The 25,007-nt window shown below is 36.2% G+C and overlaps 1 protein-coding gene across 6 annotated transcripts in view; it reads left to right on the forward strand.

Moving 5' to 3' along the window:
• HACE1 (HECT domain and ankyrin repeat containing E3 ubiquitin protein ligase 1) overlaps window positions 1-25,007 on the forward strand; it is a 117,231-nt gene that overhangs the window by 11,235 nt on the left and 80,989 nt on the right. For 4 of the 6 annotated variants that reach the window (XM_045080269.1, XM_045080268.1, XM_045080265.1 and 1 more), the window contains exons 5-6: window positions 3,081-3,156; window positions 14,899-15,030. In XM_045080269.1, the coding sequence (XP_044936204.1) occupies window positions 3,081-3,156; window positions 14,899-15,030 (208 nt within the window). Of the gene's footprint in view, window positions 1-3,080; window positions 3,157-14,898; window positions 15,031-25,007 lie in introns of those variants that run through there. The other 2 variants (XM_045080267.1, XM_045080270.1) reach the window with 2 other exon arrangements.

Genomic DNA, 25,007 nt, shown 5'->3' on the forward strand with positions numbered 1-25,007 from the left:
AGTTGTCCACTGTTGCAATATGTAAAAAGGTAAAAATGTTCTGATTACCAATCATTTTTATAGTAATTAGTAACACTGGTTATATTTGTAGTTTGTCACACCTAAGTTCATACATCTTGCTGAATTCACTCCTTGCTGAATTGTTCTCAGGTTAGGTACATTATCGGATAGTGACAAAGCTCTTTCAAAAAATTACACATAGAAAAATATCTCAGTACTCTAGATTAACAACTGTAAGTGAAAGGAGAGATTGGCGCACAGTGGGGTTAAAATGTCTATTGCCCTTGTAGTCAGAGACTTAAGATCATTACCTTTTTTTTTCCCTAGCTTTGTTGAAAGTATAACCAACAAAATTGTAAGATTGTTAAAGTGTACATCATTATGATTTGATAGACATATACACTGTGAAAGAATTCCTTTCATTTAGTTAGTAAACACATCCATCACTATCACCTTACATGTTTATCTTTTTTGGTTGGGGGTGTGAGAACATTTAAGTTGGAGACTGTTACATTTAAAGGTGAAGAAATATGACAGAACCCACTTGATTCACATGGCAAGTCAGTGAAAAGAGAAGGAGTAAGAATAGTTTATAACCCTACCATAACATCTAATTTGGATACCCTTTCTGTTTCTATAAAGATTAATTTTGATATTTGAAACTAGTTTTTATTACTTAATGGCTTGTACAACTTAAAGTTGCTCCATAACTATTTGCTGAGTGGTTTGAGTGCATGTTATTTCTGATGTTTTCAGAAATTGCTTTTTAGGGACACCTGAATGGCTCTGCCTGCTGCTTTCCCTGCTTGTGCACGTGCTCTCTCTCTCTCTCTGACAAATAAAAAAAGAAAGAAAGAAAGAAATAGCTTTTTATTATAATATCTTTATGAGTTTATATTTGTCTAGACTGAAGCAGAAGTCAGGGGGACTTCTGCCCCTTTTCCTTGTCCATCAGTTTTTGGGAGTTTATTTTTTGTTTTGTTCCCATAGTTATTGTTAGATGAGTATTACAATTCTTCTGGCCCGCTCTACATTCCTCTCATTAATGGTTAGTGCTGGGTACGTTGGTACTGAATTGCCCTCCTTTCCAGTAGAAGGCCTGTTAAGCTACCACAGAGCAGCACTAGGATGATTTGCCCTTGTGTCATTTAGGTTACCATAAGCTTCCCATAATTGTTGCAATATCTGAGCAGGAAAATAGTTACTTCCTGTACAGGAGGATCCAGTGTTCTTCATGATTATATGAGATTTAAAAAAAAAAAAAAAAAAAAAGACTTCAAAATTGTTGTGTGTTCTTAGGTTGCTTGTTGGTCACATTTGAAACATGAATTTTTTTTCTTAATTTTTTGGGCGAAGTTTTGACTTTGTAAAGGGAACAGCCCATATGTTAATTAATATTTTAGCTCTAATTCCTGGCAAAATAAGTGCTCATTTAGTGGATTGTTTTGACCTACTGAGATTCTATAAAGTATTAATAATGATTTTTAAATGAGAGAAAAAGGATACATTTCTCTAATATTGCTGTCTTTTACAATTCATTATTTGTTTGGGGAGCATTATGGATTTCTACTTTTTTTTTTTTTTAAAGATTTTATTTATTTACTTGAGAGAGAGACAGTGAGAGAGAGCATGAATGAGGAGAAGGTCAGAGAGAGAAGCAGACTCCCCATGGAGCCGGGAGTCCGATGCGGGACTCGATCCCGGGACTCCAGGATCATGACCCGAGCCGAAGGCAGTCGTCCAACCAACTGAGCCACCCAGGCGTCCCTCTACTTTTTTTTTAAGTTATTTATTTATGACAGAGATTACAAGTAGGCAGAGAGGCAGGTGTAGAGGGCAGAGGGCGGGGTGGGGGCAGGGTGGGGGGGAAGCAGGCACCCCACTGAGCAGAGAGCCCGATGTGGGGCCCGATCCCAGGACCCTGAGATCATGACCCGAGCTGAAGGCAGAGGTTTAATCCACTGAGCCACCCAGGTGCCCCAATTTCTGCTTTTCTTCAGCCACTCCCTAAACACCTCCTTAGGACTATTTTCCTGGCCCATTCCACCTAAGTGTTTATTTTGGCAATAGGCTAGTGGTCTAAAACAGGCTTTTGAAGATCTTTTCAAAATCCAGCAATATGGGTATAGGCACACATACACGTTTTAAACAATGTATTCAGGGCGCCTGGGTGGCTCAGTGGGTTAAGCCGCTGCCTTCGGCTCAGGTCATGATCTCAGGGTCGTGGGATCGAGTCCCGCATCGGGCTCTCTGCTCAGCAGGGAGCCTGCTTCTCTCTCTCTCTGCCTGCCTCTCCATCTACTTGTGATTTCTCTCTGTCAAATAAATAAATAAAATCTTTAAAAAAAAAAAAAATAAATAAATAAACAATGTATTCATTTTTTAATAGGGCTGTCTGTTCTGTTGTCTCAGGATTATTGAAGATTTATTTCCTATGGTTTTCAGAACAGTGTATTAGATGAGCTTTGTAAATGTTGAACTTACAAGTTTACTCATAACTTTTTCTTTCTTTTCTTTGATTATAATGCCAATTTTAAGTATTTAATTTCATTTCAGGTACAAAAACCAAAGGTAGAAAAGTAATTTGTTTCCTTTTAAAAAGATTTTTTCAGTTAATAAAAATTTTAGCTGTAAGTTAGAAGATTGAATAATTAATAATCAGTCAATAAAGTTTTATTGAGTTTCACTGAGAGTACCTAACTATGCTTAATACTAAGTTTATTAAAGAAATATACAGTTCATGGCATGAAGAAATTTAGGATCTGATTGAGTAAATGGTAACATGTACACATGTATACTATTTATTCTATATATTGCATATATAGTACTATATATGTATATCCATGTTAATACTGTATATGTTACATGGTACATAATATGGTATTATATATACACTGTTACATATTTTTATATGTCACAATTTTTCGATTTATTTCAAATGTTATAACGTTTGTTTAAAAAAACCTATAGATTGATACTTGCCATCAGCTAATGTTGAGTGTAGTCAATATTTCAGTAAAATAATTGTCATTTGCCTATTTTTCTCATGCCAGTTATCTGTGTCTCTTTTTTCTCTTCAGGCAGAAGAAATGCATGAGTAAATTATTAGAATACAGTGCTGATGTCAACATTTGTAATAATGAAGGCCTTACAGCAGTAAGTGCTAAGAATTCTATGTGAGTTTTAAAATACTTTTTTGAAAATCATATTGAAGGTGATAGTAATGCAAAGTGCAGTGCAAGTGTTTCTGCAGGTTACTTCTTTGTGTAGTTAAGAAGATGCAGAAAGATCTAGTTCTAGTTCTGTACTATATTTATTAAGAGAAGTTATGGGTTCACTTATGTTTCTCCTTTCTGCTTTTTGTTTGTGACCTTTCATTTATTTTGAAGGCTTATTCCTCTAGCTTTGTCATTGAATTTCAGGGGATGTTTTAGGAGCATGTCTGCTGTATTATGAGTTCATTATAGGAGAGCTACTTTTTTACTATGTTCTTTAAAACTATTTTAATACGTACATTTCAGAAAAATTGAATGGCTAGGCGGAAAGGAAAAAAGTAATGGAATGATCACTCACTGTATCCTCTGCACTCAGAGATAATCACTGTTAATATTTTGGTCTGTATCCTTCAGACTTGTTATATCTTACCTAAACTAGTATTTTTATCCATTTTGCTATGTCACTTTCTTTCAAAAACAAGTTAATATATTTTTGATCCATATTGATGTTATTTGTAGGTAGTGTGGGATATTTCTGAAAAGATTGTTGAAGTCCAAAGATTTTTTAAAATTTATTTTTATTTTAATTCTAATAAAGTTAATATACAGTATTACATTAGTTTCAGATGTACAATATATGATTCAACAGTTCTGTACATGAAATCTAAAAATTTTAATTGTTGTCACTATTTAATGGAACATTATTCACCTTAGAAGTAGAGATAAAATAGAATTATGTGATTATGGAGAAATTATTTATTTATTTATTTATTTATTTATTTTTAAAGATTTTATTTATTTGACAGAGAGAGATCACAAGCAGGCAGAGAGGCAGGCAGAGAGAGAGGAGGAAGCAGGCTCCCTGCCGAGCAGAGAGCCCGATGCGGGCCTCGATCCCAGGACCCTGAGATCATGACCTGAGCCGAAGGCAGCGGCTTAACCCACTGAGCCACCCAGGCGCCCTGGAGAAATTATTTAGAAGTTGGGACAGAAGATGTTAAATTTTATATATTAAATTTTATCTTCCCATATGTGAAATTATGCATGTATGAATTAAGTGGATGGTGAGGATCCTTTCAGATGTCTGTCAAATCAATATTGTATACTTTAAATATCCTACAGTTTTATTTGTCAATTATACCTCACTAAAGCTGAAAAAATTTATTAAAATTTTTAATCCTAATTCCAGTATAGTTAACATACAGTGTTTTATTAGTTTCAAGTGTATACTATAGTGATTCAGTGATTCTATAAATTGTTCAGTATTCATCATGATAAGTATACTCTTAATCCCCTACACCTATTTCACCCATCCCCCAACCGCCTTCCCTCTTATAACTGTTAGTTTGTCCTCTCTAGTTAAGATTCTTTTTCTAGGTTTAAAAAAAAAAATTTTTTTTTTTTACCTTTCTTGGTAGTATTTGTAGATTCTGAATCTTTTAACTTGTGGATGAAGAATATTATTTACTTACCATGCCAGTTTTCAAGACTTTCTGAATAAAAAATTTTTTGAAGGTGGGGTGCTGAGCATTAAAAAACAGCTTACCTAAGATTTGCTTTATTCTGTATGAATGACTTATTAAAGATAAAGAATAAGCTCCATCATGATTATTATATGGAACCTACAATTCCTGTGATAATCTAGATTTTGTTTATATATATGTATATTACATAGGCACACATAATATATTTTTTTGAAGATTTTATTTATTTATTTGAGACACTGAGAGAGAGCAAGAGCCAGGGTGCAGAGAGAGGGAGAAGCAGACTCCCTGCTGAGCAGGGAGCCGGGAGTCTCACTCGGGTCTCAATCCCAACACCTTGGGATCATGATTTGAGCTGAAAGCAGACGCTTAACCAACTAAGCCACCCAGGCTCCCCAATTTTCTCCTATATGTATATATTTTAAAAGACTTTACTTATTTGACACAGAGAAAGAGCACAAGCAGGGGGAGCAGCAAGTAAAGGGAGAAGGAGAGGTAGGCTTCCTGCCAAGCAGGGAGCGAGATGTGGGGCTCAATCCCAGGACCCTGAGATCATGACCTGAGCCCACGGCAGATGTTTAACTGACTGAGCCACCCAGGCGCCCAATTTTGTCCTGTATTAACAGCATACTGCTATCTACTCTCTAAAGAAGAACTGTGGAATGAATATCTGCAAGATGCCCAATGATGCTATAAAACTGTGCAACTGACAGACCCTATCTTTTGAACACTATCTAGTGTAGGCAAGATAAGATGTTCAGTATTAACATAAATTTTTACTGCTGATTACTCCCGTTCACTCCTGAACTTTAGGGGAAGTAGAGAAAAGTTTTAAAAATAAAATTTTTACTTAAAATGTTATTAATACATCTATTTAAAGAGTCAGATGATTCTACAAAACTTATTATAGAAAAACAGTCTATGCACTCTTTATGCTTGACCAACCTTGGTGTTTTTCTCCTTTGGCCTGAATGGTATAATGTGCCTCCTCCTCTTAGAAACTATTCTGGCAACCAACATGATTCTTCCTAGTCCCAGACCACCATGAAGGAATTAATTCAACAGCTGGGCCATTGACCCCATCAGCTGAAGGAAGCTGGGATTGTGAAAATGTGTTGCTGCAGAACTGAATAGTTGTCACCAAACATGTGGGACAGTAAAGCCAATGGCTCCTGAGTTGGAAGAAGCCTTCATTGAGGAGCCAAGAGTCCTAGGATTTTTCTTACAAAAAGAGAGAACTGTTGACTGCATGCTTTCTAGGCTGGTTATTCTCCCAAAGGACTCCTCGTATTTCTTCCTTCATTTGTTTCAACAGGACTTTCTTGTATACTTACTATGTGCTAGGCACTTTGCTGTTGTGGGATAGAGCCATGAATATGGTCCTTGTTGTGCCCAAACTTAAAAGGAAGACAGGAAAGTTTTTTTTTTCTTCCAAGTCTTTATTAAAGTTCAAGTTAGTTAACATTTAGTGCATTATTGGTTTCAGGAGTAGAATTTAGTGATTCATCACTTACATAAAACATCCAGTGTTCATCACAAGTGCTCTCCTTAAAGCCCATCACCCATATAGCATCTCCTCCCCACTCGCCCCCCTAGTTTGTTCTCTGTAGTTAAGAGTCTTTTCGATTTGCCTCCTGCCATGTTTTTATCTTACTTTTCCTTACAGGAAGACTGGTGGTTAATAGGCAGTAGTAACATGGTGTAATGAATGTCAGTATAGGAGGAGAGTCTGTGAAAGTCTAGCAGGGGACCCGTCCTCACCTAGGGCATTAGAAGAAGTATCCCAGGGATATAGCACATGGGCTGAGGCCAGAAGGACAAATGGAAGTTAGACTGGTGGGGCGCCTGGGTGGCTCAGTGGGTTAAAGCCTCTGCCTTCGGCTCAGGTCGTGATCCCAGGGTCCTGGGATTACGCCCCACATCTGGCTCTCTGCTCAGCGAGGAGCCTGCTTCCCTTCCTCTCTCTGCCCGCCTCTCTGCCTGCTTGTGATCCCTGTCTATCAAATAAATTAAAAAAAAAAAAAAAGGAAGTTTGACTGGTGAAAGTGGTGGTTGTGGGGTTGGGAGAGGGGTGGGGAATAGTTTTGGTTTTACGGAATAGATTTGTGAAGGCACAGAGGTGAAAGAGAGCATTTAACTGCTGTTTAGGTATCTCGGGGGTTCATGGAGACTTCCCAAAAGTCTTTGGCATGGATAGTTATGGGGATCACTTTCCAGATCTTTAGCTTCTGGATGTGCATTTTTTCTTCAAAATGATTCATGTGGTAGAGAGCCTGCCCTTCACACTTTCACCTTCAAAATCACTCTCCTCCCACTTTTTTTTCCTTAAAGATTTTTTTTTATTTGATGAGAGAGAGAGAGAGAAAGCACAAGCAGGGGGAGCAGCAGAAGGAGAGGGAGAAGCAGGCTCTCATTTGGGCAGGGAGTCTGACGTGGTGCTCGATCCCAGGACCCTGGGATTACAACCTGAGCCAAAGGCAGACGCTTAACCAACTGAACCACCCAGGTGCCTTCTCCTACTACTTTTTGAATGAAGTACATTTTATGCTCACCCATCCTGAGTATTACTAAGTAAAGGATGGCCTGGAGATAGTGACAAGCAGAAGAACAATTCAAAGTATTGGTGTCTGCAAAGGCTGTCATTTAGCACCATAAACCACAAAATCATGGTAGGATTTCATAGACTTTTCCCTGCCTTATACATACTGCTATCAAGGGTGAGATAATTAAACTTAAATTGGTTTGTTCTAAACTTAGCAAAATTATAAAAGTGAAGCAATAGGAGCGATGGAATATTTGTTTGATGATGCTGCCTATATCATTCCCCAACGACTGTTCGGAGAATTCATTGCCTCTAACAGAGATCTGTGAGAACAAAGAAAAAGAACATCAGTAATAAATACTGAAGGCAATGTTGACTTACATTATGCAGGTGTAAAATTAGGGTGAGACATGTGTCTTACCTATCCATCTCAGGACAAGGGAGAAAATAGGCAGTGACTGCTAATGGTACTGGGTTTCTTTTTGGGGAAATGAAAATGTTTTAAAATTGGTTGTGGTGATGATTGCACAACTGTAACTATACCAAAAGCCCTAAGGTGTCTACTTCAAATAGATGGATAGTAGCATGCTACTATTGCTCTTTTTTTGATTTTTTAGTTTTAGGCATCATCAATTGACTTTATGGAAGATATGGCTATTTGCTCTCTTTTTCAGCCCCACCTCCAGGTACAAGCACATTTCTCTCACACCTTTTCTTTTTTTCTTTCTTTCTTTCTTTTTTTTTTTTTTTTAAACATTTTATTTATTTATTTGACAGACAGAGATCACAAGTAGGCAGAGCAGCAGGCGGCGGGGCTCCCTGCTGAGCAGAGAGCCCAGTGTGGGGCTATATCCCAGGACCCTGAGATATTACCTGAGCCAAAGGCAGAGGCTTTAACCCACTGAGCCACCCAGGCACCCCACACCTTTTCAATATAGTTGTGATTTTAATTAGATCATTTTTTTCAGTATTTTGATTTTTAAAAATTATATACATACTATTCATATTTAGGCCAAATAGTTTGCTATAGTTATTTTTATTACATACCATTTTGATTTTCATAGAGTTATAATTGCATTCTAAAAGAATTGAGATAATTATACATTCATATATATCTGTAAGAAATAATACAGAAGAATGCTCTCTATATATTGCCCAGTTTCCTTCAGTGGTAACATTTTACAAAATGGTAGTATAATATCATCATATATACTGATAAAATTTTTCTTGTTGCTATTGCCCCAGTTTTACTTGTTTATTTGTACTCAGTTTTATCAGTGTGCGTGTATATTTATAGTAAGTTCTATACATTTTTATTACCTGTGTAGGTCCATTTGTTCATTACTAAAGTTAATATTCTGAACATTTCCAAGTCTACAAAGATGTTTTATGTTGCTCTTTTGTAACTACACCTTTCCTCCCCTTCATTCCATGCCTGACCCTTGGCAACCACTAATCTGTTCTCCATTTCTAAAATTAGGTCTTTCTGAGAATGTTACATAATTGGAATCATATTGTATAGAACCTTTTACGATTGGCTTTTGTAAGTTCATCATATTCTGTGGAGATTGACCTAGGTTGTTGTATTTATCAGTAGTTTGTTCCTTTATGTTGCTGACTGGTTTTCCTTGGTGTAGATGTACCATTGTTTGTTCAACCATATGCCTGTTGAAGGACATCTGGATCATTTCCTATTTGAGGCTATCTTGAATAAAGCTGCTATAAACATAAACATTAATGTACAAAAGTTTTGTGTGGACATAAAACTTTTCATTTCTCTAGAATAAATGTCCAAGAATGCAATTGCTGGGTTGTATGGTAGTTTCATGTTTAGTTTTTTTTTCTTTCTTTAAGATATTTTATTCATTTATTTGATAGAAATCACAAGTAGGCAGAGAGGTAGGCAGAGAGAGAGAGGGGGAAGCAGGCTCCCTGCTGAGCAGAGAGCCCAATGTGGGGCTCTATCCCAGGACCCTGGGATCATGACCTGAGCGGAAGGCAGAGGCTTTAACCCACTGAGCCACCCAGGCACCCCTCATGTTTAGTTTTAAAGTGCACTGCCTAACTTTTCCAGAGTGCCTGGAACATTTTGTACCCTCAGCTGCAATATATGAGTCATCTAGTTTTTCAGCATCCTCACCAGCATTTGATGTTGTCACTCTTTTTAATTTTAGCTATAATAATACATGTATAGTTGCTAACTCATTGTGGTTTTAATTTGCGTTTGCCTAGGTGACATCTTTTCATGTGTTTTTTTGCTATCTGTATATATTTTTTTCTTTTTTAAAGTTTTTATTTAAATTTCAGTTAGTTAATCTACAGTTTTATATTAGTTTCAGGTGTACAATGTAGTGATTCAGTGCTCATTACAACAAGTGCACTCCTTAATCCCCATCACCTGTTTAACTCATTCGCTTAGCCACCTCCCCTCTGGTTAACTTTCAGTTTGTTTCTGAGTCTGTTTCTTGGTTTGCCTCTCCCCTCTCCCTCCTCACCTTCCCCCCTTTATTTTTGTTTCTTAAATTCCACATATAAGTGAAATCATAAATATTTGTCTTTCTCTGAATGATTTATTTCACTTAGCATTGTACTTTCTAGTTCCATCTATGTCATTGCATATGGCAAGATTTCATTCTTTCTGGCTGAATAATATTCTCTCGTGTATATATATCACATCTTTATCCATTCATCAGTCGATGGACACTTAGGCTGTTTCCATAGTTTGGCTGTTGTAGATAATGCTGCTATAAATATTGTGGAGCATGTATCCCTTTGAATTAATATTTTTGTATTCTTCGAGTAATTTTGCTGTCTCTATATCTTTCTATGTGAAATGTTGTCGATTCATGTCATTTGCCCATTTTTAAATTGGATTACTTTTAAACCTTGAGCTGTGAGAGTGCTTTATAAACGAAGATACTGGTCCTTTATCAAGTATGTGATGTGTAAATATTTTCTCCTAATCTCTAGTTTGCCGTTTTAATTCTTTAAAAAAAAAAAAAGATTTTATTTATTTGAGATAGAGAGAGAGTGAGCAAGTGCAATGGGGAGCAGCAGGCAGAGGGAGAAGCAGACTCCCTGCTGAGCAGGGAGCCCAGTGTGTTGCTCAATCCCAGTACTCTGGGATCATGACCTGAGCTGAAGGCAGACACTCAACGGACTGAGCCATTCAGGTGCCCTTACTGTTTTAATTCTTAACAGATCTTTTATATAAAAGTTTGCAGTTTTGATGAAGGCCACTCTCAGTTTTTCCTTTTATGGATTATGCTTTTGTTACCAAGTTTAAGAACTCTCCCTAACTCCAGATCTTCAAGACTTCTTAGATCTTTTTTCTAAATTTTTATTATTTTATATTTTACATCTAAATCGGTGATATATTTTGAGCTAATATTCGTGTAAGATGTAATGCTTAAGTTGGGGTTCATTTTTTTTTTTAAGATTTTATTTATTTTATTGTCAGGGTGAAATGGAGAGAGCACAAACAGTGGGAGTGGCAGGCAGTAGCAGGCACAGACTCCTCAGCAAGGAGCCTGGTACAGCACTCAATCTCAGGACCATGGGATCATGACCTGAGCCAGAGGCAGACGCTTAAACCAGCTGAGTCACCCAAGCATCCTATTTTTTTTGCTCAAGTCCAATTACTTGAGCACTGTTTGTTGAAAAACTATTCTTCCTGCGTGAATTTCATTTTGCATCTTTCTCAAAATCTATGGGACATAATTATATGGACTTTTTTCTGGGTTTCATGGATCTATGTGGTTGTCCCTTTGCCAATACCACACTGTCTTGATTACTGTAGATACATACTAAATAGTAAGCCTTAATATCTGGTTGAGTAATGCCTCCCATTTTATTTTTCTATGTTAGGATTGTCTTAGTTATTCTGGTCTCTTTGCCAGAAATTTATAGATAGAATAAATGTATTTATATAATAAGCTTGACTATGACAAAAAAACCTTGCTGGGATATTTAATGAGATTATATTAAATGTATAGATCTGTTTGAGAATTGTTACCTTTATTGTAAACATGGTATGTTTCCTCATTTATTTAGGTCTTTGATTTCTTTTTGTAAATGAAATTTTACCTCTTGTACTGTTTACCATACAGATCTCGTGCATGTTTTAAGTATATACGTGTAACTAAGTTTCATTTTCTTTAAAGCAATACTAAATGGTATTGTTTTTAATATCAGTTTCTGCATGTTCACTGATAGTATGTAGAAATACAATTCCTTTTTTGTGTGTTGATATTGTATTCTTGTGACCTTGTTGAACTCACTTATTAGTTCTAGGAGTTTTTGGTAGATTCCTTGGGGTTTTCTATGTAGATGGTCATGTCATCTGCAAGTAGAGACAATTTTATCTTTTCCTTTCCAATCTCTTTGTCTTTGTTTTTTGTCTTATTGCAGCTTAAGATTAAAACACACACACACACACACACACACACACTTTTCTGAGTACTTATCAATTTGTTGTGAAGCTTTCCCTGAGTTTTGTAAATATCCTCATGATAAGTATTCAGTGTCTTTCATCTTCTTGATTAACTTTAAAGGAGTCTTTTATGGAGACTTCTGTCCTCTCTAAGCTGGTTTGGGAGATTTCTAGGCTTCCTTCACAGTTGTTTGGAATGTCTCTTCACCATCATTCTGGAGATTCCTTTTGCCTTTCTCTTGTTTCAGATTCTTTTTTTATATGGATTCTCTGTCTTTGCAGATAACTATTCTGTCACTTTGCTGAAACACATTTTCTAGTAGTTAACTGAGAAATAGTTAATGGAAAATAAATTTGTTGATACTTTGCATTACTTTAATTTTGAGTCTGATTAATATTCATCATTAATAATTAGTAATTGAGCTGGCATTAAAATTCTGGGCTGGACATTGTTTTCCCTTAGAATTTTGAAAGCACTGCTTCATTGTCTTCTAGCTTTCAAGTTTTGAAGTTTGATGCTGTTTGCTTGTTTAGATTCTCTCTCTCTCTCTTTTTTTTTTTAAGATTTATGAGAGAAAAGTTTGCATGGTGTGGGAGAAGGGCAGAGGAGTAGGGAGAGAGAGCCTTTTTTTTTTTTTTTTTAAGATTTTATTTATTTGACAGAGAGGGAGAGAGCATTAGCGGGGCTGGGGAAGCAGGCAGAGGGAGAGGGGGAAGCAGGATCCTAGATGAGCAGGGAGCCCAATGCCCAATGCAGGGCTCCATCTGAGGACCCTTGGGGTTATGACCTGGGCCACACAGGTGCCTGAAGGAGAGAGACTCTTATATGGACTCCTCACTGAGCACAGAGAATGATGTGGGGCTGGATCTCTCAACTCTGAGATCAGGACCCAAGCCAAAACCAAGAGTCAGACGTTTAACCAACGGTACCACCCAGGTACCCCACCATTTAAATTCTTGACTCTAGAAACTTAAGTGAACCACTTTGTCTTTAGAGTTTTAGAATTTCAGGATTATAGGTCTGGGTTTGGTTTAATTATATCCGTTTGGCTGGGTAATACTGAGGCATTATCATCCTGGAAACTTATGTAATGGGAACTCAGGAAAATTTTCATAAAATACTTTGATAATTTCACTCCTCTATTTTCCCTGTTCTCTCCTTTTTGGGTTCCTGTTATTTGAATATTGGACCTCTTGGGCTAATCTTTTAATTTTCTTAACTTTCTTGTTTTTCTACTTTTGTCTTTTTGTGCTTCTTGGGAGGCTTCCTCTATGTTATCTTCTAAGTCTGTTGAATTTGCATGTTTCTATCACAATATTAATTTCCAGAAGTTTGTTTTTCATTGTCCTTTAAAAAAAATCCTGTTCTTGTTTGAAGGATGCAGTCAGTATGTTTTTCTGAGAGTATTAAATACAGCTTCTTCTTCTTTTTTTTTTTTTTTTTTAGATTTTATTTATTTATTTGACAGAGACAAAGCAAGAGGGGAGGTAACAGGAAGGGAGAAACAGGTTTCCCGCTGAGGAGGGAGCCCAATGTGGAGCTCTATGTGGGGCTTGATCCAAGGACCCTGGGATCTTGACTGGAGCCTAAGGCAGATGCTTAATGACTAAGCCACCCAGGCGCCCTAGCTTTTTTTTTAAAGGTTTTTTTGTTTGTTTGTTTTGTTTTGTTTTTTAAAATATTAATGGTTCTTTGTCTGCTCTTTGTATGGTTTTGTTTTGTTTTTTGTATTTTTGTCTTTCAAACCCCCATTTGAATGAATGAGGTTTATTCACCATGCACTTCAGCATAGGGTAATCTCTAGGGCATTTGCCTTTAGGATCCTTCCTGATAGCAATTTCTTTCTTTCTTTTTTTTTTTTTTAAGATTTTATTTATTTATTTGACAGAGATCACAAGTAGGCAGAGAGGCAGGCAGAGAGAAGGGGGAAGTGGGGAGCAGGCTCCATGCTCTATGACCTGAGCGGAAGGCAGAGGCTTTAACCCGCTGAACCACCCAGGCGCCCCATGATAGCAATTTCTTTAGGCATTTATTCTCAAACTGGTTAGATTCTTCAGGGTAAACTCTAACAATTGCCCGGAGGGAGTTAGCATTCTGGATCTTAGGTAGGGGAGAATTCTTTGGGATTTCAGTATTTGGTATATAAAATTGACCTGCCTCCCTTTTTCAATGTGATATTCTTGCTTCATTGTGCTTGGTGTCACCTGTGTAGAGATTGTTTTCAAGTCTCTTGGGTTCTCTTAGATTGAGAAGGGGCAGTTATTGGCCTGGAAGAGTTGGGGAGGGTTGGGGATATAAGGGTCTAAATCCACCAGTTCATCCCTACTTAAAGATCCTTGGCTTTTTCTATTACTGGTTTAGGATTCAGCTTTTTGTTCTGACCAATCAGAACTTGGTCAGTTCTTTTACTGACTTTTTAACTTGCAAAACTTTTTGCTAGTTTTTTAGCAAAAGCTTTTAACTTGCAAAACTTTTTGCTTTTGCAAGTTAAAGCTTTTAACTTGCAAAACTTGTTGCTATTATAATCTTGTTTTTCTTTATTTTTTTCTTTATTGTAATGGGTCTGTCTTTGAAGAAAAGGTATTCTTTATTGTCCTTTCGGTGGTGTTTGGAGAAGAAATAGAAGTTGATGCATGTGTTTAAGCTGCCATTTTAAAACAAGTTTCATGACATATTTTTTAACAGAAAACAATCAATTGAAAAAATGCATGGGTAGCATAGTCCAAAGTTTTAACATTGATTATCTTTGAGTGGTAGAGTTTTAAGTATTTTATCCTCCCTATGTATTATTATTTATGTATGATAATGAGTTACTTGGAAAATGCAAGAAGAAGAGAATATGATGTCTATTGTGTTAATGACCTCTTTACTAATACTTGCTTCTGGGGAAGGAAAGGTATCCAGTACCTTTTCTTTAGAGACAAGCTGTGCTTAGAGTCCAGGATCATCTAAGAAGCAGGGTATTTGGTGATCCTAAGTATAGGATATTTAACTGTGTGATCCATGAAATGCTTGCTTTTGAAGTACATGGTGGTGTAACCTACATGTTGATGCATGTTTTTCCCCATATAAAAAATAGGAAAAATATAGGAAAATATATGGGCTTTTATTTTAATCTTTAGCCTGTGTATCATGCTCACATTTGAGAAATAAATGACATTATTTATCTGCTGTTTTTATGAAAAACTCCATGCATAAATGTTAAGTAACTAAATGCTGTACAGATTCACTGGCTGGCTGTGAATGGACGGACAGAACTACTCCATGACCTTGTACAACACGTCAGTGACGTCGATGTTGAGGATGCGATGGGACAGACAGCACTGCATGTGGCCTGCCAGAATGGTCACAAGACGGTAAATTCAGCCATGAGGACTTTCAATTGCATGTATTTGTTTTTGAAAATTTTGAATTCGTGAAAAGATTTTCACTGTGCGTAATTGGGAACATGAAGCATCGCAGCAAAATCTTAAAACATTTTCTGCATCATATGGACTTATTAAATATATATTCTTTGTGGATAAAAGGAATAGAAAATAGTGCTTTTAAATCTGTTTAAAGTATTTGGATTTCAAATTTATTTGTAATTCATAGATTTTGATAGCTGAATATACTAAAATTTTAAATGTATGTTCACATGTAATTCTAACTAGCAATGTTCTTTTTTTTTTTTTAAAGATTTTATTTATTTATTTGACAGAGATCACAAGCAGGTAGAGAGGCAGGCAGAGAGAGAGAGGAGGAAGCAGGCTCCCTGCCGAGCAGAGAGCCCGATGTGGGACTCGATCTCAGGACTCTGAGATCATGACCTGAGCCGAAGGCAGAGGCTTAACCCTTTGAGCCACCCAGGCGCCCCTAAGTAGCAGTGTTCTTATTCTCAATCTTATTGTCACATAACTTTTTTGTATTTTATTTTTTACCATTAAGCCTCAATTACTGGGATTAGATAGTAAGAAAGTGAGCACTGACATTGCTTAAATATTTCAGCTTGGATTATCATATTTTTCTTTTGTCTTAGAATATGATGTAAGACTAGAGTGCTGGGTTTTTTCTTCCTTACTTAGATATCTAAAATCATGCATTTGTTTTATGTTAGTACTTTCCTGTTACTTCCATGTACAAACATTTAACTTTAAAAGTTGCTAATAGGGGACGCCTGGGTGGCTCAGCTGGTTAAGCGGCTGCCTTCTGCTCAGGTCATGATCCCAGCATCCTGGGATCGAGTCCTGCATCAGGCTCCTTGCTCAGCCTGGGAGCCTGCTTCTCCCTCTGCCTCTGCTTACCACTCTGTCTGCTTGTGCTCACTCTCGCTCCTCTCTCTCTGACAAATAAATAAATAAAATCTTTAAAAAAAAAAAAAGTTGCTAATAGGAGACTGCTGTCTTATATAAAAATTGTTAGATTAAAATCTGCTTTGTTATAGTTTCCTATCCTGGTTACTTTTGAATTTTTTTTTCACATTTAACATTGTTGATAAGAGAAATTTATTTACTTGTTAACCATAACAGTAACAACAAAAAACAGCCAGAAACAAAAAATCATCACCAATAACTGCAAAGATAAAAAAATTTGTATTTAATATGTTTTTTTTTTTTAAGATTTTATTTATTTGACAGAGAGAGGGAGAGCACAAGCAGTTGGAGCAGCAGGCAAAGGGAGAGGGAAAAACAGGCTCTCCACTGAGCAGGGAGCACCAGGCAATGTCAGGGCTCAATGTAGGGCTTGAGCCTAGGACCTTGGGATCATGACCTGAACCAAAGGCAGAGCTTAACCTACTGAGCCATCCAGGCACTCAATATGTATTATTTGGACACACTCTCTCTGAGTCTTATCTTCCTGTTGTGAGAATTCCTACTGCAGTCTTGATTTTCATTTCTGCAAATACTTTTTTCCTAATCTGGGTTTAGGATGTAAGATGCTAGATGTTTAGTTGGCTTTATGTATGACTATAATTCACAGAGTATTGTACTTCTTTAGGATAGTGAGGCCAAGAGTAACATTGTCTTATGTTTAAGGTGTTGGATAAGAGGAGGGATATAGACTTTTTTTTCCTTTCCTGGAATTTCTTCTGAATACTAGTTCATTTTTTTTATTTTTATTTTTGTCTTTCATCATCTGAAAAGTAACCCAGTGTTTTGAAGGAGTATTTCCTTCTCACTAGTTTTTACTTTCCGAGAGTCAGCACTATTAATTTAAAAAGTATTCTGTGTGAAAAAAAATTTATCTGAAATGTCTTAATCTTGAATGGCCCAGGCTTTAAACAATGGTTTTGTATTAGCAATACTAATAACAATACTGCTTGTAGTTGTTATAGGACAGAAAAGCACACACTTCAATATAGAAGAGTAGAGTGTCCTATACTAAGATTATAAACCCTACCTGTTGCTAAAGAGCTATTGTACAAAAAGCTGGGATACAGATCAGAAGTGATCTACAAAAGCTATTTTTAGCTGCCTTGAGCCAATGAAGAAACAAGAATTACTAAGAAAACCCTATTTCAAAACATGTGCATTACAGGCTGCATTAAAAATTTAGAATTGCCTTCTGAAGTTATTGAAGAATAGTTAGTATGAGTATAATATAGTCCATATGGTTTACAACCCAAAGCAGGTGTGGTGAAGTAAGGGAGAATTCCTCATACTCAAATGCCTTTGAAGAATTATATTCTCAGAAGATTTATAAGGGGGCCTGACTTCACTGTGATGATGAGTTTCACAGAGATTTTGCAGATATAGTAGAGGAGGAAGCTAAATGTTGACTTGTGGTTGATTGTATTGGTGAGTGGGATTCCATTCTATTATAGTTGGTCAATTTTAGTTATCTGCAAGGATCATGAACAGATAAAGAGTATGTTTAGTGTTTTATGAATCATTTTATGCATCTTTAATTCTTCCTCAAGGCAAGAAGGAATCTTGAAAAAACTAGTCTTTTGGCTTCCAGGCTGAATTATACCCCTAAAAATCTTTGTTCGTAGTTGTGTTAATATCACCCATGTCTTACAATTACTTCTGTATTTCTGGGACATGTTCAAATCTCAGTGGATGAGCATATGATATAAATTATTACAGGGTAGGGATTATTGATTTTTGTTAACTCTTTGTATATCTTTCCATAAGTTGAACACTGAGTTCAAAATGCTTTGTCTGTTATCCTGCTGACTTAACTTTAGCAGCAAGTAAAAACGGCCTTTTCATTGTCTCAAAGTAGTCAGTTCATGTATAAATTCATTAAAAGGTGTTTAAAACTTGGCTCCATGTAGATATATAGCAGTGCATATAGGCTTCAAGGTTTATTTTTAAGCTTAAATCTTGCATATTGATTATATATTTTTTACAAAATAAAATAGGAAACTTTCAGGGGAGAAAAAAACTCCATTTAAAAAATATTTTTAAAAGAGGAGCGTGTGGGTGGCAGTCGGTTAAGCATCTGACTTTAGCTCAGGTCATGATCTCACCATCCTGGGATTAAGCCCAGTGTAGTTGGGCTCCCTGAACAGGAGGGAGTCTGCTTGTCCCTCTCCTCCCTCTGCTCCTGCCCTGCCCTTGTTCTTTCTGTCTCTCTGAAATAAATAAAAAATCTTAAAATATTTTTAAAAGGTATTAGTAGCACTTTTCAAATTAAAGAAATACGATAAATCCTCTGAAATTTACTTTCTAATCTCACTTCATAGTAAATCTAAGGACTGCATGAAAAGATTTTTGATCAACTGGCTAAGACCCCTAAAGCTTTGTAGAATTTGTAATTGAATTTTTGCTTTGATAGCAAGAGTGCTGTTCAGATTTACATTATTTTTTTAAAAGGCAAAGATTTAGAAGACAAATTCCATTTTGTTGTAACTAAGAAATTGAATAATCTTTGCTGATTTCATATAGATGTTCTCATATAGATTTCATATAGATGCCTTGGTTTTATTAGAGGTAAACCAAGATAAAGGCCTTATTTAAAGGAATTGTTTGGGTTGTTGAGAATGAATTTTGACCATTTCTTGTCCTTGCAGTGTAATAGTACTATGGGTTTTTTGGCTTTTGTTGGGAGTGGGGAGAGAGTTGGGAGGGGCAGAGGGAGAAGAGAGAGAATCTTGAGCAGCCTGCATGCCTAGTACAGAGCCCAACACTGGCTGGATCTAACAACCCTGAGATCATGACCTGAACCAAAGTTAAGAGTTGGACCCTTAACCAACTGGGCCATCCAGGTGCCCCAGTAGATTTTAAACTACTCTGTTCCTGTTTAAAAATGATCAGATGAAAGAAATGAGCTTAACAACTTCTCAGTAATTTAATTTTTTGTAATTTTCCTTAGGTCAGCTCTTATTAGCTTTCAATAGCAAAATAATGGTTTGTCTTGGGATATTGATTTTAAAAATCATTTCAGAGTTTGGTTATTCAGCTGGGCTATTATACAGTCTTTGGCAAATTTTTTCCCCCCTGCCCTTACCTCCCCCCTTTGGTATATTCTGTTCACTGTTTATGTAATTAAAGTGTTGTGAACACTCTGGAAGATACTTAAGAGCAATAATCATATTGGTACCCTTCCTTCCTTCCTTCCTTCCTTCCTTCTATCATTATTAAGGTGTATGATGTAATTCTGCAAGGAAAGTACAGAGAGCACTATCCTGGACCCTTAATTTGTTTAGCCTCTGCAGTGAACTAGGACCAGTGTGTTACTTGATTTTTTTTTTTAAATAAAAATTTGATTTATTAGCATATTTGCAATTTTTGTGTTACTTGACTTTTGATCTCATTTTTAGAAAGTATGGTAAAACCTAATATTATTCTACTTGGATATAATTGACTCCAATTTTTTTGGCCATAAACTGAGTTACTTTTTGGTGACTTTTTTCTTTTTTATTCGTTCTTTAAGATTTATTATTGTGTTAAATTGCCACAGACAGTTGGTTATTGTTTTTGTAGAATAACTTGGATTAAAAACCCTAGTGACTGTCAAATGGTTTTGTCACAATTTATATTTATGAGAGTACACAGCGGAATTAGTTTATGAACTAATTTCACTTCACTTAAAAAATAAATTTTATTTTTATCAGAATAAACTTTATGTTGCTGAATTTATATAGCTAACTATGAAGCTTCACAAACAATATAAAATGACAGTTGAATCCTGGTTAGAATAGATTTAAGCTTCTGAAACTTAAAAGCGTTGTTTGACACTGGTATTATATAGACTGTCTTTGATAGAACTGACTGCATGTTTTACTGAAGTTGTAGGCTTGGTAAGGAATAGTGCTTACCTACGTTCCGTCAGCTCTCCCTGGTACCTTTTAGCTAACTTTCAAGCTTTTCATTCAGAGAATTACGGGAGAACCATGCAAACTTAATTGAAAGCTTTTGCAAAAACATTCATTGGATTCAGCCTTGAGGCACAAAGGTAGATAGACTAACATTTTGGATTGTATTTTTAGGTTCAGAGTAATATTATTTATTCTAATGTTGGAATTCTTCTTTAATCACTTCTGGGAAATGTGACCTAAAATAGTTCTGTTACTACAATTTTCAAACACAATTGGATAATCATTTTTACTACATGTTACATAATCAAAGTTTTGAAAGGTTTAGGTGGACAGGTTTCTATTGAAAAATCTATATAAACCTGTCATTGGTTAGTGAGTTGGCCATGTTTCTTAGTGGATAAGTAATTTGTGCATTGCTGTCAAGTTGTATCATCAGAATTATTCTTACTAAGAGGTAAAGATGCTGTTTTGGTTGTTTTGTCTTTTAGGAAATAGAAATATCACAGCTCAGATTTTTACTTACAATTTTAATATTGAACATCTATTCCTTTTTTACTTTGATCAGTATTATTTAGAGTTGACATTGATAAAGTAGAGCTGCCTTGGATTTCTTGCTTTGTAATTTTTCAGTGTATTGGGCACAGGTGGTCTTGGTTAGTCACTGCCTTCAATTAAATGACTTTTGAGATTGACCCGAACATTAGCTTTGTGCATTAGTTTTCCACTCAGAATATTGTTTTATCACTTGAAAGGTCATGAAGTCTGTTGAAAGTGTGTTGTTTCTTCTCAAGGATTTCTTGAAGCCTTATGAAAATCTCCGTTCAATGCTTTTCTTTCAGGAATCTTTACTAGCAGTTTCTTATACTGTAAGAAGGAAAGAGCCTCCCCCCACTTGTAGATTATCTAGGAATAAGAGAATAGTTTATTTTTTGTTGTTTTTGTTTTTTTGCTGGGGGAGTATTGGACAGTTTCCTACTTTAAAAGTAGAATATCAGTTGCCTCCCAGGATTTATTAAATTTACTAGCATAGTGTCCAGGTACATGTTAAGGTTACTCGTATTATTATATCATTATGTATTTTAAACAACTATATAATATTTGTAAATGTATAGTATGTTTTGTTAATAATTTATTTCTGCTTCTGGGACAACTGGCTGGCTCGATCAGTGAAGTATGCTACTCTTTTTTTTTTATTTTTTTTTTAAGATTTTATTTATTTATTTGACAGAGAGAGATCACAAGTAGGCAGACAGAGAGAGAGAGGAGGAAGCAGGCTCCCTGCTGAGCAGAGCCCGATGCGGGACTCGATCCCAGGACCCTGAGATCATGACCTGAGCCGAAGGCAGCGGCTTAACCCACTGACTTTTTTTTTTTATTTTTATTTTTTAAATAAGATTTTTATATATTTCACAGAGAGAGAAACACAGCAAGAGAGGGAACACAAGCAGGGGGAGTGGGAGAGAGAGAAGCAGGTTTCCAGTTGAGCAGGGAGCCCGATGTGGGGCTCAATTCCAGGACCCTAGGATCATGACTGAATGGAAGTCAGACACTTAACGACTGAGCCACCCAGGCACCCCAGTATGCAACTCTTGATCTAGCTGTTGTGAGTTCAGGGCCCATGTTGTGTGTAGAGATTACTTAAAAAAACTAAAGTCTTTAAGATAATAATAGCAACAATAATAATAATTTATTTTGCTTCTTTGTGAATTGCTTGGTTTTAGTTGCATATTAATATATATTTTCAATGTATATATTGCTTTCATCTCTCCTGAGCCTTTTGAATTGTGGCTTTTTGTCTAATTTCTACAATAACTAATGAACGTTATTGCTGCTGTCCATCTCATTCTTGTTTTGGGCCATATAGACACAGCTTTTTTTTTTTTTTTAAGATTTTATTTATTTATTTGACAGAGACAGTGAGAGAGGGAACAAGGAGTAGGAGAAGTAGGAGAGGGAGAAGCAGGCTTCCCACTGAGCAGGGACCTGATGTGGGGTTTGATCCTGAACTGAAGGCAGATGCTTAACAACTGAGCCACCCAGGCAACTGTAAACACAGCTTCTAGGTCAAAACTCGGAAAGAAGATGAAAGAAAGAAAGAAGCCATGATCAAAAGGCTCAAGTAGGCCTTGTCTTATAAAATAATGACCTAAATGCTTATTTTTCTTATATTTGAAAGATGTGCTTGACCACTTGTTCCTCAGTTTAAAGGAGTTCTATAGCTGATAAAATTTTATGTAAATGTTTCTATTCCTCTTGGATTAGAAGTGAATTCCAATAGTAATGCATAAATACTCTATCTTAAAATATTTTACTTTTATCAGAATCTTTGCAGTAAACATGGTAGCCCCTTAAAACGACTTTTTTTGTCCAGTCATGAACACCAGGCAACAATTTTCAGCTCTTAGTTTTCCTTCTGGTATCTATTTCCAAATAATATGCTTTTGTTGCTCTTCCTCAACTTTCAGATGACACTGAATCATTTCTTGTCCTGCTGAGTGAGGACTTAACTCATTTAAATACTCTTCCCATGCCTTCTTCCCCATTTCTAAAATTGAATTGTAAATTTTGACAGAAAAGATTAGGTGTATATATAGTTAGGTAATTATTGTTTAATTATTGTTTACTGAGTCAAGTAATGAATTATAATAACATTTTCTGTCTAGGGTGACTGTTTTTCTTAAAGTTAATAATTGGCTGTGTTCCATTTTCTTTTTATGAATTAGTAATTCTTCCCATATGCTCCTACAGAATCAGAATATCACGGGACTATTTTCTACAAAGACAAATTGATTAGATAATATCAGGTCCAATTTTTTTTAACTTAGGAATTTCTTAGTTTCTCCTGTGTTCAATGCCCAATAATCTGGGTTCCATATCATCTATATTTTGATGTATTCCTTTGTTTAGTAGCTTCTTGAGAAAAGCTACACTGGATGTAATTTTTTTTTTTAGATTATTTATTTATTTATTTGACAGAGATCACAAGTAGTCAGAGAGGCAGGCAGAGAAAGGAAGGGAAGCAGGCTCCCCGCTGAGCAGAAAGCCCAATGCAGGGATCAATCCCAGGACCCCGGGTTCATGACCTGAGCAGAAGGCAGAGGCTTCAATCCACTGAGCCACACAGGCGCCCCTAATTTTTTTTTTAATATTACATAGCTAAGCATGTTTTTAATTTAAAACCATGTATTTGAATGATAGTGTGGTTGGCTATAGTTTTACATTGGAAGTCATTTACCTTACAATTTTGAAGGCATTTAATGTTTTAAATTTCACTGTGGTGTTGAGAAGTTTTGTGCTAATCCCATATATGTTTATCTGGAATCTTCTATTCCCAGTATTATGAAATTTCACTTCGATGTGCCTTGTTCAAAGCCTTTTAATTTATTATACCAGACAGTTTTTGAGCCTTTTCAGTCTGGCACTGCATGTCTTTCAGTTACAAAATTTTTTGGTATTATTTCTTGATTACTTCCCTTTGGTCTACCACCCCCTTCATTTTCTTTGTTCTTGATTTCTACAGTGTCTCCCTGGATTGATCTACTAACTTCCTGTTCTTCCTGTTTTCTTTGTCTCTTTGTTTTAGTTTCTTTCTTGTGGAGTTTTCAACATTGTCTTTCTAAACTTCTGTTGAATTTGTGGAGTGCCTCGCTGGCTCAGAAAGATACATGTGACTCTTTTTCTTGGGGTTGTGAGTTGAAGCCTCATGTTGGTTGTGGAGATTATTTAAATAAATAAATAAAAATAAACTTAAAAATATTTTTAAACTCATATTGAATTTTTGCTTCTTCCATCACATTTTTGATTTCTTATTCTTTGAATATTTTTCTCCCAGAATCTTATTCTTGTCCTATGGATATAATATCTTCTGTTTCAGGGTAATGTCTTTTCTAAGTTTTGTTTTTTTTCTTTAGTTCCCTTTATTATCTTTATTTTTCTGACTTCCATTTTCTTCTTGTTCTGGCTTTTGTTTTTCAGGTTAGAGACCTGCTTTTAGTCAAGTTAGTTGTCTCTTAAATATTGTCTGTCCATTTGTAATATAGTGATGAGGCACTAAAATGTTGGCTGAAAGTATCATGTACATGGGCTGGGTTTGTCTGACATCACAGAATGCTATGGTTTCTCAATCTTGCCACTATTGATGTTTTGGAACTGAAAATTCTTTCTTATGGGGGCTCTCTGTAGATTGTAGGATGTTTAGACCTATCCCTGACCTCTGCCCATTAGCTGCCAGTTGCACACGCTTCCCCAGTCATGGAAAAGAAAATCTCCCAGCATTGCCAGGTGTCCCCTAGGGGTGACTGGGCTATTTCATGGCCACTCTGTAATGCCAGTATTTGTAGGTATCTTCTCTGGTGCCAGTCTGCAGAGGAGGCTTTCAGTCTAGCCTGACTACTGGATTTCTGGGAGTCTAGTGGAATGTAGGGGCTGGAAGTTTTTACTTAATTGTGTTCTTCATGGCTCCTGTTCTCTGCTTTACCTATATGTATCTTGCCTGTCAGTCTTGAGCCTCCCTATTCACTTTGTCCAGACAATAAATCTCTCTATTTTGAGACAGTGTAGGGAGAGATAGTGGCTAACTGTATGTATGGGGAGGAAGGGTCCTGTGGTAAGGTCCAGGTGTTTCTTTTGTAGGATTTTGCTACAATTCCTGTTCAGAACTCTGTGTAACTGTTCCTATCTTCCAAGGTACTTGGTACTCCCAACTCCTGTGTTTTGTATGTGTGTTCGACAGGGAGAATTTGGTGGTTTGTTGGAATCCACGTTTGCAGGTGCTTAGACTTAAGCTGCCTTTGATCTGCTAAGTCGGCTTCTATTCCTCCACTTGCTTGCCACTTTCCCGAAACTTACTGACTTGTGTAGCATGCGGTTGTGTTCTTTCCTATTCTTCCTTGGGAGTTTATAGTCTTACTATTTTACTGACCTTGTACTAGGTCTTAGAGCTATAATGAACGTGTGTGTTCAGTCTAAAGGTAATATTAAATAAACAGTAATTCCAAAAACTTTTAGGTAGTGGCAGGAGAAACCCAAATGAAGATCAAAAGAATAAAACCAGAAGAGTTTCTTTTTTTTCTTTTTAAGTTTTCAGGC

Source organism: Mustela putorius, unplaced genomic scaffold (assembly GCF_011764305.1).
Source record: "Mustela putorius furo isolate JIRA1106 unplaced genomic scaffold, ASM1176430v1.1 tig00000450_pilon_pilon_pilon, whole genome shotgun sequence".
NCBI lineage: Eukaryota > Metazoa > Chordata > Mammalia > Carnivora > Mustelidae > Mustela > Mustela putorius.